Source organism: Bidens hawaiensis, unplaced genomic scaffold (genome assembly GCF_021521415.1).
Source record: "Bidens hawaiensis isolate Kalapana, Puna unplaced genomic scaffold, B.hawaiensis_p1.1 tig00038053_1, whole genome shotgun sequence".
Taxonomy (NCBI): Eukaryota; Viridiplantae; Streptophyta; class Magnoliopsida; order Asterales; family Asteraceae; genus Bidens; species Bidens hawaiensis.
The window spans coordinates 1-16,363 of NW_027505520.1; the positions used below are offsets into that span (position 1 = coordinate 1).

The 16,363-nt window shown below is 35.3% G+C and overlaps 2 protein-coding genes and 1 pseudogene across 2 annotated transcripts; 1 reads left to right on the forward strand and 2 right to left on the reverse strand.

Annotated features, from left to right (window-relative positions):
• Nucleotides 1-126: 126 nt before the first annotated feature.
• Nucleotides 127-4,173, reverse strand: LOC143613703 (putative ADP,ATP carrier protein At5g56450 pseudogene; annotated as a pseudogene).
• A 6,970-nt stretch (nucleotides 4,174-11,143) lies between these two features.
• On the forward strand, nucleotides 11,144-13,231 carry LOC143613701 (uncharacterized). The gene is made up of 5 exons (XM_077087339.1): nucleotides 11,144-11,478; nucleotides 11,546-11,633; nucleotides 11,807-11,918; nucleotides 12,258-13,016; nucleotides 13,100-13,231. The coding sequence occupies exons 1-5, from the start codon at nucleotides 11,319-11,321 to the stop codon at nucleotides 13,214-13,216; spliced, it is 1,236 nt and encodes a 411-aa protein (XP_076943454.1). The 5' UTR covers nucleotides 11,144-11,318; the 3' UTR covers nucleotides 13,217-13,231.
• A 249-nt stretch (nucleotides 13,232-13,480) lies between these two features.
• LOC143613705 (fructan 6-exohydrolase-like) lies at nucleotides 13,481-16,107 on the reverse strand. The gene is made up of 7 exons (XM_077087342.1): nucleotides 15,888-16,107; nucleotides 15,739-15,747; nucleotides 14,610-15,478; nucleotides 14,364-14,522; nucleotides 14,042-14,280; nucleotides 13,773-13,863; nucleotides 13,481-13,697 (listed from the first exon to the last, which is right to left on the reverse strand). Exons 1-7 carry the CDS (start codon nucleotides 16,093-16,095, stop codon nucleotides 13,491-13,493), a joined length of 1,782 nt encoding a protein of 593 aa, XP_076943457.1. The 5' UTR covers nucleotides 16,096-16,107; the 3' UTR covers nucleotides 13,481-13,490.
• Nucleotides 16,108-16,363: the final 256 nt, after the last annotated feature.

The window sequence follows — 16,363 nt, forward strand, 5'->3', positions numbered from 1 at the left end:
CCTTAAACCGAAAAAAAAACTAAAAAAAGAAAAAACTTTATCGATCTCCACATATTTCGGCTCCAACTGTATAGTTACTTGTTAACAAAATCTCCAAAGTTGTTGCACCAACAAAACATGGTGGATGATTTCACTTTCTCCTACTGTTGTTTTCTGTATTTCTTGCCTATATCCTACTACCTATTCTGTCCTACAAACATTATGATCCACTCCAACCCATAAACTTTTTCACCTCATCATACAAAACCAAGATCGCTGCAGCACCAGTACTCCTAAACATATTCGAGAGGGCCCCACGATAAAACGACCTAAACCCCTCCGTTTTGTAAATCACTTTCCAGCAATCCAATGTGCTGCTGTACATAGGCCGGTCAATACCCGACTGCATCATCATTCGTCTCCTGACCGTATCCATAGGATATGAAAACAATCCAGCTGAAGTTGTAACTGCTTGAGCTACAATCCACCGCTTCCATAATGCCACGTCAGACGGTGGACCGTTTGACATTTTTTTCTTTTATTGCTGTCGAACCCCCCAAAATAGAGTCCTCGATGGACCACCATGCTTGTAGGGACGCCGGGAGACCTTTGTAGACCCCACGGATCCCGTTTTTGGCCCAGATGGTGGCGAGGAAGTGACGGATGCCTTGGAATTGGCGGGAGTCGGTTTTCCCGAGGTCGGCTGCGAGACGGGTGTGTGCGATGTCTAGAGGATAGATTAAGACTAGTGTGGTGCACCCGGCTGCAGCCCCGGCTATGAAGTTGGCAGATGGTCCGGATATGAAAGTCGACTGTTGTGAGTTGTTGCCACCTCGCAAGATGCTTTGTAAAGATCCTACAGGGTGTAGATATTTATGATTAGATAAACAATTTTGTTAAAATATAATGTTAGATTATCTGATTATTTGGTTATCTTTAATGTAATACTTTCTTGTAGAATCAGAATTTGACAAAACACGCAAACAACTAATTTGAACAGCAAAATGTCTAAACACTATCTCCAAAAGCCCGCTTTATTATGGCTGATTACCATATTATGATTATTCAATATCGCATAATACTTTCAGAAGCTAGAACACACATCCAAACGCCGTATAAAGGCATGTCCACTTCTAGAAATAAATGTTATCTTCCGGTCATTTATTTTGTTTCCAATTTAGATACCATCAAAACAAGTGGGATTACTGCATATGTTTAAATGTTAAGAAATATTGCCAAATTATGTCATCTAGGGTCTAGTAGACACACAATTAACACACTCAATTTTGGTTAGTATATCCACAGCCTGGTACAAAGAAAAAAACATTAAAAAAAAGATTTCACATCCCCATACAGATTAGTCAAGCAGATTTACCAAAATGCCATTTCTGTAAAGAGTCCCGACTAACTACACCTACAACATAACAATTCTACCTAGCTCCTCTTATATACTTCATTATCCTGCTTGATCATTATCACACAATACTCGAGTGATCCTCACCACTTTGACTAGTAACTAGTCTTTAATAAAGCATGCTTGAGGTGTATCTTGAATCTTTTTTGAGTAATTTCATCAATGGTACAATGAAACTAGACATTTGGAAAGGCAACTGCAACATAGTAGCCTATGTTGTTAAAATCCCTTCAAGCATGCACTTAGGCCCTCAGGCGAGGTGAGGCGCAGGAAAGTGCCTAGTTGCCATCCAGGCAATCTGAGGATCTTTGGGTGAAATTCCGGCCAGGTTTTGGTTAGATTCTAGTGAGATTCTGGCCGAATGCTGAAAATTCTAGCAAAATTCTACAAACTCCAGGCACATTGGTCTAAACATACACAAATGGCATGGAACCATTATAAACTATCCCTAAACAAGCCTAAAACCTGTCTAAAACCACCAAACCGTATGCAATGAGCCTTGTTTATCTTGGGCCCTTGCTTTTGAAGCGCCTTGCGCCTAGATCCTCTCTTGGTAAGAATCTTTCAAAATGGTCCTTATATTCTTAACGCATAAAACTACCCATAAGAATGTCACCTAGCATACACACTCAATTTTGATTCATAGATCCACTGCCCGGTAGAAAGATAAAGCCGTTAAGTCTGACTTCACACCCCCAAACAGATGTCCTTGATATATAGCTAGTCAAGCAGATTTACAATATACCCCATATTTCCGTAAACATATAGAACACACGCATCATCATCTTGCTTGATCATTATCAACACAGTGCTTAAGTAACCTCACCACTTTAATTAGTAACTAATTGTTGAATAAACGATACTTAAGGGTAAGCTTGAGTATTCTTTGAGTAACTTCATCATAGTACACTGAAACTATACATTTACAATTTAGAAAGTAACACCATTTAAAGAGCAAAGATGGTCATACTCTGCATATGTAAATGACCCGTTTATGCTTTTCGTTAATCCCATTTTTGGTGACTAAGCTCTTTTAACACTTTTTTAAGTCAACATTATCACGTAAACTTCACAATAGATTCTACCACTATGAGAACATTCACTTAAATGCTATGCTATAAAAGGTACAAAAAAAAGGCTTCAAAGTAAGAAAACTTGTCTTCCTCTTGATAGATACTTATCATTCCCGCTTATTAATATTCTTGAAGAGCTTGTCAGTTAACAATGATTAATAAGAGAAGTCAATAAAAATTCCTAAAGTGATTTGTATTCAACAATAATCTTTATCTTCATCATTCACCAAGCATACAACAGTAGCACCGTGAAACTAATTAATAACGTGAAAACTCTATATCATAACTAAATGGCCACGTAAACTGCATCTAGTTCTTAGAGAGCAAAGACGGTCATACTCTGCATAAGTAAATGACCCCGTTTAAGCTTTCTATAATCCCATTTTTGGTGATTAAGCTCATTAAACACTCTTCTAAGTCTGCATCATCTTATATACTTCTCTATAGCTTCCACCACTATGGAAAAATTCACTTAAACGTTACGCTAAAAAAACCCTTCAAAATCTGAATACTCGTCTCCCCTTGACAGACACTTATCTTACCGGAGTCTTATTAATCTCAAATTCTCCATGAGTTTTGTCAGTTAACAATCACTTCCTAAAGTGATTTATGTTCACCAGTAATCTTCATCTTCACCAGCTGACAGCCGTAACGTGAAAACTCAATAACATGACAAAAACAACCAGAATAAACGCATTTCAACCGATGTATCCATTTCCAGAAAATCCTAATGACACGCTAAATACTGAAAATTCAAACTAAAATGCCCATTAAACCACACCTAGGTCTTACAGTCTTTCACTTTATTCCTTAAGAACCTCAACAATAAGTCAATAACTACCCTGTTTATCATCTCGGTTTTAAGCACTACTACTAACTACCTTTCCTAACACTTGAGAGTTATTGTTTCATTTATCACGCACCAAAGAACGCCCAATCCCTAATACGAAACAAACCCAATTCATGCTTCCAGACACAAAATTAATTGAGCCAATAAGTCTAAAACAATCACATCTACAACAACTTCATTCTCGGGGATCAATGTTTAAACTTTTGATAGCCTATTCCATACTGTTCATACATACTACTAGCCCTAGATACCAAAATCACTTATAAAAACAACAAAATCTACAGTAAATAAATGAACTTTTAACCACAATCTAGTATGCAAGAAACAAAAACTCAACAAAAAAATGTTACCTTGAGCGAAAAATTAAGCGCAACAGACGGATAACACCGAAGAACACTACTACCGTATTTATCATCTCGGTTCTAAGCTACTACTACTACCTTTCCAAACATTCGAGTTACCGTTCACTTAACAAACAATACGCACTCCCTAATAATAATAATGTACATCAAAACCATTTCATAAAAATCAAAAACTTTAATGAAAAGGGCGTACCTTGAGCGAAAAATTAAGCGCAACAGACGGATAATACCGCAGAACACTGCTCCCATTACCCCTCCAAAGCGACAAAACCCCTTCTTCCTTAACAGTACGCACAATGCAATCGATCATACCATTAAACCTCCGATGACTGCCAGCAACAATGGCGATATTACTCTCTTGGGTCTGCAAGAGCAGCTTGGTTCTCTCAATTGGAGCGACGACGGTGTGCACAATCCCACCATGATCGCACCAGCCATTAGATCTCTTGGGAAATTGGTTAACCAGTAGGACGACTGAGAGTGCATCATTACCATTTCTGAATTTGAATATGGGGGTTTTGAATTTGATCCACCACCACCACCATCATCTTCCACCGCCAACGCCGCCGCCGCCGAAACGAAACCCTCTGTTAGATAGATTAGATAGATTCTTGGAATTGATTCCACAATTGTTTGTTCGATTGATTGATCGATGTTTAATAATAATTAAAGAAATATGATTCGTTTTGTTTTATCAAGTGTGTTCTGAGTCTTGATTTATTTCTTTAGCTGTGTTTTACCACTCATCCATCCCAAACTTTCCGTCTTATGTTATCCATATTTATTGTATTCAATAAATATTTATTATTATTATTATTATTATTATTATTATTATTATTATTATTGGGTAGTGTATTAAGTTTTCTAATTTTGTTTATGGGTTATTTAATTGCTATAAAAGAAGTAATGAAAATCTCTCATTGTGACATACTAATAATAGGCTTGGGTTATTTGATGGTGATCTAAGTTTGATCTCAACTTATGACATTTCAGATAGATTTGAGTTAAGCCTTGTGATGTTGTCAGCTTGAATCTCCGGCGCATCCGGGTTTTTGTCTCACCGTATGTTACGCCAGATAGTTCTGCTTTTGTGGTAGCACAACAAATGTCCGGTAGTATGGTTTCTCGGGGAATGCCAAAGCCAGACCCTGAAAGCCAACGTGGACCAGGTTAAGAAAACATATTCTGATTAGAGTGGAGCAATGAGGCTTTCCAAATGGGGAAGTGCGGTGGCTTAACACATAAGAAAGTTGTCGTTCTAAAAATAGTTGTTGGTGGAGAGGTAATAATATACTTGGTGTTCCATGTGACAAGGTTTGATTCCTGCCTTCAGTTAGGGGTGTAGACAGCTTTAGAGGAACGGGTTCAGCCGAACCCGTACAAAATTCTGTTTTATTGTTATATATTAGTGTATTTTTGACATCGAACATGTAGAAATTTCAACATCGAACCCCTAGAAAACCCGATCTAAGCGATAAACAATCGGTTGTCCGTCCCTCGAAATTTCCGAACTCGTAGGGAAAAATTTATGGCTACGCCACTTCAGTATTTAGTTTCAGCGACATCAGGGTGATGATGAGAGACTAGGCAGTATGTGGCGCGCTCACTAGTTGGTTCCTTAAATTGAACGGATTTTATCTCATCGCATTGTCTTGCATTCAAAACGAGTTTTCACGGATAATGGCCTTAGGTGTGGGTTTTCTCTGGATTGAAAGACGAGTGTATCCCGCTATGATGAATTAACTCGTAACTTAATTTGGAGGATTCGTTGACCGTTAAAAAATAGTGTATAAAATATTCTAATTTTTGTTTATGGTTATTTAAATGCTATAAAAGAAGTAAGAAAAAGGTTAAATGCATAACGTAGATATCATTTCCACCACAATTTTTAAAATGCTATGAATACCTCTATGTTACACTTTTTTTTATATTCTTATTAACGTTACATGTTTTTATTATCTTTTATGTCTAACCAGCAATCTTTATTGTTGACGAGTTTCTGCCACCATCGCCGTCCCTCATCGCTCTTCCTCCATCATCCAACGTCCGTCCTCTTTTGACACTCACGATTCACCACTAGAGCAACAAGAATTTAAAGGGGGTGGGAGTGAGATTAATTCCTTTTATATAACTTAGTTTATTGTTTGGAAGCAATATTTTGATTTAACGAATTTGAGGGAAAGTATCAAATCTTAATTTTATTCATCCACTGTCAGATCATGTTGTCATTTGATTTCAATTTTCATTTCTAGGGAATTTTTAGCTATTGAAAATGTTAGGATTTATATTCTATTTTCATTGAACCATAGTAAACCAAAAATCCCTTCATAACCGATTTCGATTTTCCTCATTAACCTTCGATATTAAATTCAGTTATATGCTTTGTACAGATAACAATTTAGTCTTTTACGCTTTTAACAAAAACTAAACTGTTTACAAAGTTAGACATTAAAAGCGGGAATCGTCTCTCTCTACTCTCTTTTTCTCTTCATTTAAAGGTTAAATAATTAAATCGTCCTCATTTGTTAAACTTAAACACTTAAATCTAACGTTCATTAGACCAAAGAGCGAATGATTGACATCATACATTCATCCAATCATCCATATATAAAAGATGATTGATATATGTAGTTTTTTAAGTTTTAAAAATGAGATTCAATTCTAGTATAAAACTGAAGTACGAAAGGTATAGTTTACTTTATTTTTTTAAGTTCCCATTAACTATAATAATCTTCGAAAAGGTATAGTTTACTTTATTATTATTTTTTAATTTCAATTAAATATAATAATCTCTTACGTCACTATGAATTTTTAAATAGCCAATAGGTCCAAAATGTAGTACAAATAAAATAACACACAAAAAACAATCTCATACTCATTACTCATGACCTAGCTAATTCTATATAAAAAAAAGGTATCGTATTTGATTCTTGCTACCTTCAACCATTTGTATGATCATGCCTTATAAAAAAAAGGGAAGAAGGAATACTATATTAAATAGAAGGTCTTGTATGATTTAAAGATTTACACTGAGCCTATTTTAATGAGAACGAGAGAAAGGAAAGGAAAGAAAAGTGAAAGGAATTAAGAAAAAAGGGTGTTCCAGAGTTGTTTTAAGGAAGGAAACAAAAAGAATTGAAAGGAAAATTGACTCATATCTCTTTCCTTCCAAATCGGGAAGAATCCAAGAGAAAGAAAACAGAACAAGTTTAACCTAACTCAAATTCCATATTCCTTATTAAGCTTCGTTGTTTTAGTAACTATAAATCAAATTGCCGTCCATCACCACCCTATTCCGACGCCACCTGCAACTCCATTCTGATTTCTGAACGCCTTTTCTTTTATCTGCTACTCATTTGTAGTTTATGCACTTTATTTAAGATTAGGATTGTAGTTCTCAGTTATATTATGTAAGGCTTAATACTAGAAATTGAATTAATAAGTATGCAATTCAATAGCTTGGTTAATGCAAATTTATTTATTACACTTTGATTATGGAAGAGTAATTGATATATATGCTATTAAAATAACTTATACAAAGGGTTGTTTTCCTTTTTTGGAGTAAGATATGAGAGACTTTTTATTTAGAATCCCATTTATAAGGTTACAGTGAGTGATATTTTCTTTTAAACAGCTTATGTAGGAAGGGAAAAATACTAGTATTTTAAATTTATGGCATACGTTTCGGTTATGATAAAAACCATAACCGTAACCGACCCACAGTTTCGGTTAATCGATTTTCGTTTAACCGAAACATCGGTTAATTATTCTGAATAAACTGCAGCTGCATTGAATTAATTTTCCGCATCTCAAAGAAACTTATGCTGGCTGTCAATTTGCAGCAACTTGGTTTTTTTTCCTGTTAGATTGATCTAGCAATGAAATGTTAGCCTATTACATTGCATGCGATTAAATTAATTTTCAGTTCATAATCATGTTAGAATCAAGTTTTTAATGCTTAAGTGAATGCAAATTTCTTGTTGAATTCAACTAACAGACATCCGTCATATGGTTGCATATTGGATATAAACAAGGGTAGCCAAGAAATGTTATCAAATGCATCTTTTATTATAATTAGCTTAAAGGGTATAATAGTAAATTTGTAACTTTCTTTTCTTTTTCACCAACTCAGGAACACACAATATGTTTAATTTCCTTTCATTTTCATTGAACTCTGGAACACAAAAAAAATCACTTTTTTTCCTTTCATTTCCTTTCTTTTCTCACCTAATTTCCGTTCCTTTATTTTCTCTTGTTAAATGAAACTCGAGAACAGAGTGTTAAGGAAGTTAAAGTTTATTTTCTCTGGACCATTTTTTTATCCTTTAGCTTTACTTGAACTTTATTTTGTTTTGATGTGGCTTTCCTTTAATGTAGTTTTGATGTATAGATATTAAATGAGTGTATTAAGTATTTTCAAGAGGGTTTTCGCTATCTTATCTTTCTCTTTGCTTTTATTCCTTTTTATGGTATGCTATTAGTCTTTCATAACTTTTCGTTATTCGTAGTTTACTACTATTATTATCAACATTTTTTTTGTTCTCTTGTTTTGGTTTCCTTAGCGATAGAGGTGCACAAAAAATCCGTACCCGGAACCGGACCCGAAAAAAATACCCAGAACCGGTTTTTTTATACCTGGGTATTCTATACCCGAAACCGGAACCGACCCTACCCGCAGGGAATGGATAGGGTATGCATTTTGAGGTCAATACCCGTACCCGGAACCGTACCCGATTTATACCCGTAAATACCCGGACCCAGTCATACCCTATACCCGATACCCGATACCAATTTTCTAATACCCGAAATAATACATGAGTTTTTATAGTATATTTTTATGTTTACTTCACAACTTTTATGTTTAAGTTTTTGTAAAATGCATATTACTAAGTAAATAATTTGAAATTAAGTGGATTTATGGTTTTTGTAATATAGTTTTAAACAAATTATAAAATGTATAAAAAGTTACAAATTCAAAACCGGGTATTAATACCCGGTCGTATCCGGTTCCAATACCCGAACCCGATCATACCCTACCCGGGTATATAGGGTTGAGTTTTTCTCCTCAATACCCTACCCGATTTATCTCAATACCCGATTTTCCAATATCCGATCATACCCGGAACCGGTTCCATACCCGAACCCGGGTATAAATAAAACCCGATTTGTGCACGTCTACTTAGCGATACTTTTTACGTAGATTACTATACGTTAAAAAACTTTTGAAGCAGGGGATCTCAACAAGAACAGCCTTTCTATATTTAGGGATTGAGGAAAGACTCATCACACTCTCCACGACCCTACTATAACTTTGCTATGAGTGTGATTTTATTGGTACTTACGATTATTAAGTATTTTCAGAACTAACTCTAGTAAATAAATTTATTCAACAATTCGCTCGTGTTAATAAAATACATTTGAATGAGTAAAAGAGCCGTATAACCAACTAAGATGTCAAAACACACCAACTCACTAGTAAAATAAACGACGATGTTAGAGTAGTTGAATTGTTGGTAGTTGTAGACTTGTTACACTTGTAGTGTCAAGTGCGACTTGTCATCTAGCTCAGGGGCGGACCAATGGGCTTAGCCCTAAATCAATTTGATTTTCACAGCCTAAATCAGAAAATATTTCTTGATATCCGACAATGCCACATTTGATCATTAGGTTTTAATGGATGTTTATATTCACGTTGATCGTTGTATATATGTGTCTGGATTAAGCTGGGTTTCTTTTCATGTCTTGTGTAACCAATTTAGATTTAAGCATCTCTTTATGTGGAAGTGTGATTTAAGCTTTGTAACATTCTTACAGCAGCACCTATGAATGCCAAGCATTTGAGAGTTAAAAAGTAAGTGATTTTTATATTTTTATAATGTTTTAAAGTAAATTTGATTTTGTTATATAGGATTTCAAGCATTTAAGGAATGTCTTCAATGCTAACCATTTTGCTTGAGCTATTCTATATTTTTAATGCATCACGTGAACCCATTATTCATGAACCACTGATCCTACTAGGCCACTAATATGGCCTCGTACTAGCTAGTTCATTTTAATATGAAATAGAAATAGTATTTTGTTGGAGTTTCGGGTTATTGGTTTCAACATTTCAACTTGTAAAAACCAGCTAATTTGTTGCAAATATTCAAAGTGGTAGCTTCTTTTATTGCATATGAAATATTATATATTATATAGATGGTTTGTAAAGTTTTATATTTTACGTTTTACCTTGTGAAGTTTATAGAAAATTTAAAAATTATACATGAGACGTTTACGAATTCATAGTAAATATTATTGACGGTTTGAGGGCCCACTATTTGGAGTTCCTTAATGCCTTCGATATTTAATGGTCGCTCTAACAAAACTATGTTAGGTAATGGAGATTTATTTGAAGAACAAATGAGAAATCATAATAAATATTGATATGAGTTAGAAAGTGTAAAGTACACATTGGTCAATGTTGTTATAATGTTGTTATGGCTTGTTACTAAAGATCCTCCATGAATTTTGTACCATGAAAGGGTTTCAAGGGGCACTGTCCATTGGCGGGTCCGTGACAACACCTAGATAGGGTTAAGGGGCTAAGTTGAAGGAATGTAGCCATTGAGCAAGGGCTCTTTGAGTGTTGAATTTGATTAATTTTGTTTTTTTTTTTATTATAAATAAACTCACTCATTATACTATTTTCTACACGCTATTTTACGACCGTTTTTGCTCTCTTGTATTTCTATCAAGTTTTTACATTTTTCCACACCCAGATAGTTATTATGTATATTTTAAATGAAATTTATGCACTTTATTTATTTTTATGTTTTAAATTTATAATTTGCTAGTATTTTTTAATTAAAAATTAAATATTTCAGGGTGATTGAAAGGAATGATGTCACCACTTAGACCATACGTAGTGATGCTCGTTGTGAGCTTTGTTTTGGGGCAAAACAAGGCACACACCGCCCCTCCCTAGTTGTGATGCTCATTTGGGTTGTATCGTTGTATATACAACAGTGATTTGTGAGATAGAAGGAAGAAATGGTAATGATTGCAAAGGACGATATGCTCATTTTAGGTTGTATCGTTGTATATACAACATAAATGAACTTCTCGTTATTTGTAAATTACATTATGCCATATCCAATTGTTGATTTCATTATACGTAAAAACGGTTCAGCCTGAAAGTGAACTCTATACACGATTCAAAAAGCTGTCATGAGAACACGAAACCTATATGAATACTCTTACAAATAGAAATTTATCCGGCTATACCATTTACGTTAAGTATTACCAAGTTTTTAAGATGATACTACAAATTAAAAGATCTGAAACTAGTCCAATTTAACATATGAAATAAATGTTGTAACATGTATTTGTATATTATTAGTTAGTTAAAGTTAATTAGACCAAAGATAGACATAACATACGTTATTGAAAAAAACACACTCCCACGATTGCCAAATGCAACATTCCTAGACAACATCAATCTTTGGTTTCATCACCATAAAAAACACACATTAAAATTGCCGGCCCAATATACACGTCTTTGTCTGGACCTACCAATATCTAGCATCCTCCCTCCTTAAATAACTCAAAACTAATTATACTAGAATCATAGTACAAGTTATACCCAAACTAACATAACTGAAATGCAAAGTGGTCGTGAGCGACGAAATATGATCGCACCAATGTCAAACCGTTTAAAAGACAAAGACGAAGATCTTCTTTTGTTTCAAGAGATGTACAAGCGTGACAAAAACCGAGTTGTTAGCCTTCTTCAGCCTGTTTCCGATGAGTTTGAACCCAATGGTGAGTGTTACAAGCATAATATTGATCGCTATGTGGTGTTATTACCGGTATCATTTTTTGAATGCAGGGAACTATCCACTTTATGGGATGGCATCCACGAAAAAAGGACCGGGGTTCGGATTCCTAGGAGAAAGCGAGAAAAACGACTACGACTGGTGAGTCATTGTTACTTTTTAGGAAATCAGTTTAATTGGATTATGTTTTATAAAATTTATGTCACAACTCACAAAAGGTGTGTTTTGTACTAAAAGTTACATGCTATATATTTGCTAGATAATTCATCTACTTTTGTAATCTTTGTTGATTAACTTTTGTGATTGTAACGAAGGTTGAAGACGCCACCCGCCACACCACTCTTTCCATCCATAGAGATGGAAGCAAAAAACGCACATGAACTCGTGGTTCAACGTGAATTGCCAGTCACCCATCCACTTTCGCGGGTATGTACATGTAACAAACTAATAACTTGTTTATGTTTCTTCTAAAGGATAACTATTATAACCATATGTCGCAATTTCGACCTATATACTTATCAACGGGTTCTTTGGGCTTAGTTTTAACTTTCACTAGTCAAACCAACAAATTTTACGAAACACGTCAAGATAGGATAAAAGTCGTCCAAAGTTTATTTTTCACGCATACAGCCTTCTAAATCATTTTTATTGGAAGATTATTAGTACTGTAATTATATAGTTTTTGTATTCATACTCAAAATCATTAACTAGTAGTCATGTGTTACAGTGTTAGAAATTATTTTCTTGGCCTAACACCTAGTTCAGTTTGCAGGAAAACCAGAAGAGAAAGAAACAAAACAGACAACCATTGGATCCAATACAGCAAAGGCAAAAACAACTAATCCTAGACCAAGGATTCCCGCAAGATCGGTAACCCCTAGTGGGAGGTCAAGTGGTTTGTTCATCGACCCGAAAAAGAACATAAAAACCGCTCCAATCCCATTGATCACCACCAGTGTCAACAAGCTTAGTGTTACTGATCTCACTAACAAACCTATCATTACTCCAACTTCAAAACCATTAACTGAAAGAGACAACCGCTTCAATCACTCGGGTTTGACCCAATCAAGAACCACACAGAAACCAAGAGGTGTTTCGCCTCTTGTAACATCTCGGGCAACCCAAATTCCTGGATTTTCAGATGAAACACCACCTAATCTAAGAACGGACCGATCTGTTTCGGCTACAAGAGGACGAGTGGTTAACCAGACTACTCAAAACACTCTCACAGCTGCTAGCCAGAAGCCTGAGGCTTCCAATATGAGAGCATCAAGAAGGCAGTCGTGTTCACCGAGTGTTACCAGAGGTCGAAAAGTGGCTCCCACCAGTGACGAAAGTGTGGCCACCGTGAATGCTCAAAAGGGCAGCACTAGAATGTTTCAATCAAGTAACGGAGGGCAGATTCTTGGAAGCCGGATGGTGGATAAGCTTATGAATGCCAGAAAATCAGGCTTCGAAGAGAAGAAACTCAACGGTTCGATTAATGGCTATGGTAGGATCATATCCCAAGGCTCACTAGATCTGGTATAATTTAGTTTTGTTCATCATATAATTCTATTCCATAAAGAGATTCGGCTAATAACCGATCAATGTTTTATGATTCATAGGAAACAAAGAGAGATTCGGTTCACTACCGTCAACCTGGAACATCGTTGGGAAGGAAATCTACGTCTACAACCTATGTTTCTAGTACAAGGTCAAGCGGTGGAAACTATCGATTTTAGTTCTGTTTCAACATGGTTGAAGTGTTGGTATTATGTATTTGATCACTCATATAAAAATGATTTGAACTATATACTTAAATGGCTGATAAGACAATATAATACTTTAAAGTACTGACTGTAAACTGAAATTTATCATCATCAATTTGGGTTTTTTGCATATTGAGCATGGAAGCTCATTATATTTAAGTAATGTAGTACCGATAATCATCAATAAGTATTCAAAAAATTCAAATCACATAATTAATATCCAAAATAAGATGCCAGCCATCTTCTGTTAATCTGTAAACCCAAGAGTTTCCTCAATGTTAATACTTGCTTTCTTCATACTCCAAGCGCTCAGCTCAGAGATCGTCACACTTTCTGTTCCATAGTTAAATGCAAACAAGTGGGCATCATCTCCAATGGCTAGTGTCGGATAAACCCTAGATGTGATGCAAGTCTTTCCTCCTCCTCCAAAGCTCTCAACGATCGAGTGATCTATCTGGGTATATCCAAAACAAAATTACATTAGATCTTAAATTAAAAAATATTTAAAATAAGTTTTTTATTTACACACCAATGTTCTGAGTGAAATTTCATCTTGTTGAGGATCTATATCAACAAATGCTCCATACGTCGTCTTCTCAAGCCCGTTCCTTGTAGAAGACCTGGAATATGTAAGGTTTTGGATAGGTTAATTGGTTAGCATTTAAATTATAGAATGGAGAAAACATTTTTTTACATAACTATGAGAACTCGTTAAAAGAAAACTATGCCAACTATGCTAACAAATGGCCACCCCTTGAAGGTTAAATAGAGATAATTGAGTTGGAACAAATAACTAACCGGCTTTGATCACTACACATTAGCACAAAGTATCGTCCTTTATTTTGAAAAACCCGAAAAAAGATTGCAGTTTGTTCACTCAAGTCATGGGAAGCCAAAGCTAATAGTCCAAACGGCCCGAATTTGCCTTTCTTTGATGCACCCATTTCACTGCACAGAAGCTGCAGGTCAATCCCACTCGGGTCCAATTCTTCAGCCTCTTTTAAGTTACTTAGTTTGAATGATATCATCACATCAGCCTGTAAAATAACAAATTAACACGAGTACGTACGAAAGAACCCAAAACAAAGTTGGACCATTAAGTTAAAACATCATAGCTTACTTGCGAAGCAGTAACGCCCTGAATTTCATGTAACGATCCACCTTCAAGAATCTTATTTTGAAAACTAACTTCGTTTTCATGTAACTCTTCAATCTCCTCAATAGGCCATTGTATGAGTTGCTTCTGGTTTTGATCCAACCAAATACTCCTCGGAAACGTCTGCATGATTTCATTAAAAAAAGTATGATTAGCATAATTTTTTTAAAAACGATAAGTAATAAATAATGTCAATATATCTATCATTACCTGAAGTCCTGCCCAACCTCTAGCAATAAAATCAGCATCAGAATCAGATTCATGCACCCAAGCAATTAATATCCTTCTGTTTTTGGCAGGATCAAAGAAAGATTTCGAAGCGTAGTACTTCCCGTAATCTAATCTTAAGGAGTCGAGTGTCAATTTATTGTGAGGAACATAGTTTTCATTATCAGGATCGTAACTACCAATCAAGTAGTAGTCTCTTTGACCCTCAATTATTCCCACCTTCAACACATGCTTTACCTTAGCATTCACTAGATAATTTTCTTTCACAGACGTATCGACTCCATTGGTGCTACCAACCATCACGGGAAAGAAATCCGGGCATTCCCATACCCCAGTGTCCACAACTTCATAAAGTGATGATTCGTGTATACTCCAATTAACAAAGTCCTCAGACTGGTAAAGAAACGCGATCCCTGTCTTACCCTTCTGACTTCCAACAATTATCCTCCATTTTCCATCGTCTCCCAACCACGCCGTGGTTGGGTCTCGGAACTCGTCGTGTTTAACCCCTTCAGGGAGGTTTATGATGGGATTGCCGGTGTACTTGACCCATTCTCGAAGATACGGATCAGATAAGTCTTTTGGGACCGCGAGGTTTTGGACTTGATGGTTTTCGGTATCAAGTCCTGTGTAGAGAATAACCGGTTTGTTTCCTGGGAGAATCGTAGCGGATCCAGACCAACAGCCCTTGACGTCGAAGGGTTGGGTTGGTGCAAAGGCGGGGTCGAGTTGGGTCCAGTTTATCAAGTCACGTGATACCGAATGGCCCCAATACATTCGACAATCGAAGAACGGGTTAAATGGGTTGTGTTGATAAAATAGATGGTACACTCCATTGTAGTACATTGGTGCTGAATAAATTATTAACATATTATACCCATAGTTAATCATACAAAATGTTTATATGTTATGAACAATGAAAACTAAAGAAGATATTAAGCCTAAAATAACAATCCTTTGTTAATTTTTTAAATCACATATTTTAGAACTATACTATGATTAATTATTAATTAACTACCTTATACATATATATATATTGTAAATAAACAAAAGAAAGTAGATAGGAACAATAATTGACAACAACAACAAGTGGTGAGAATTAAGTACGTACCATTAGGATCTAGAATGATCATCCACCAATCAAACCATCATTAATCATGCGTCATGTTCATCATCATCATCATCATAACATATCAATATTTAGAAGAAGAAAAAATTAAGTAAAAACATGGAAGAAAATGATTAAGTTAATACTCATACCGTTCATCCAGTTTTTGGGAGGCTGAAAATGAAAGGCAGTCCTATACGGCTGCTCCGATGAGATGGCCGGAAGTGATACCGATAGGACTGAAGAATGCATTGCGGCTCGTTGTTGCAAGATTAAGATCTTATTATTATTATAACTACTGTGAAGTAAATTATATAATCCTCTCTTAAGACTGTGTGTGTTGCCCACCAAAGTCATCATCTTATATATTATCCCAAAGTCATCATCATCTTATATATAGAAATACATTAATTTGCTATCTGTCTTTTTTTATGTATTATATTTATATTCTGAAACACGTAAAGAAACAAACGTCACCTATTTTACTTCATCATTTTGATATGTATATTTAACGAATTTAATACGTTTTCTTGCCAAGTATTTCAAAAGTAAAAATTTTAAAATATTAGAAAAGTCAGTCGTTTTATATATAAACATTTTTTAAAGATAAATAAATATAAAGAAATTT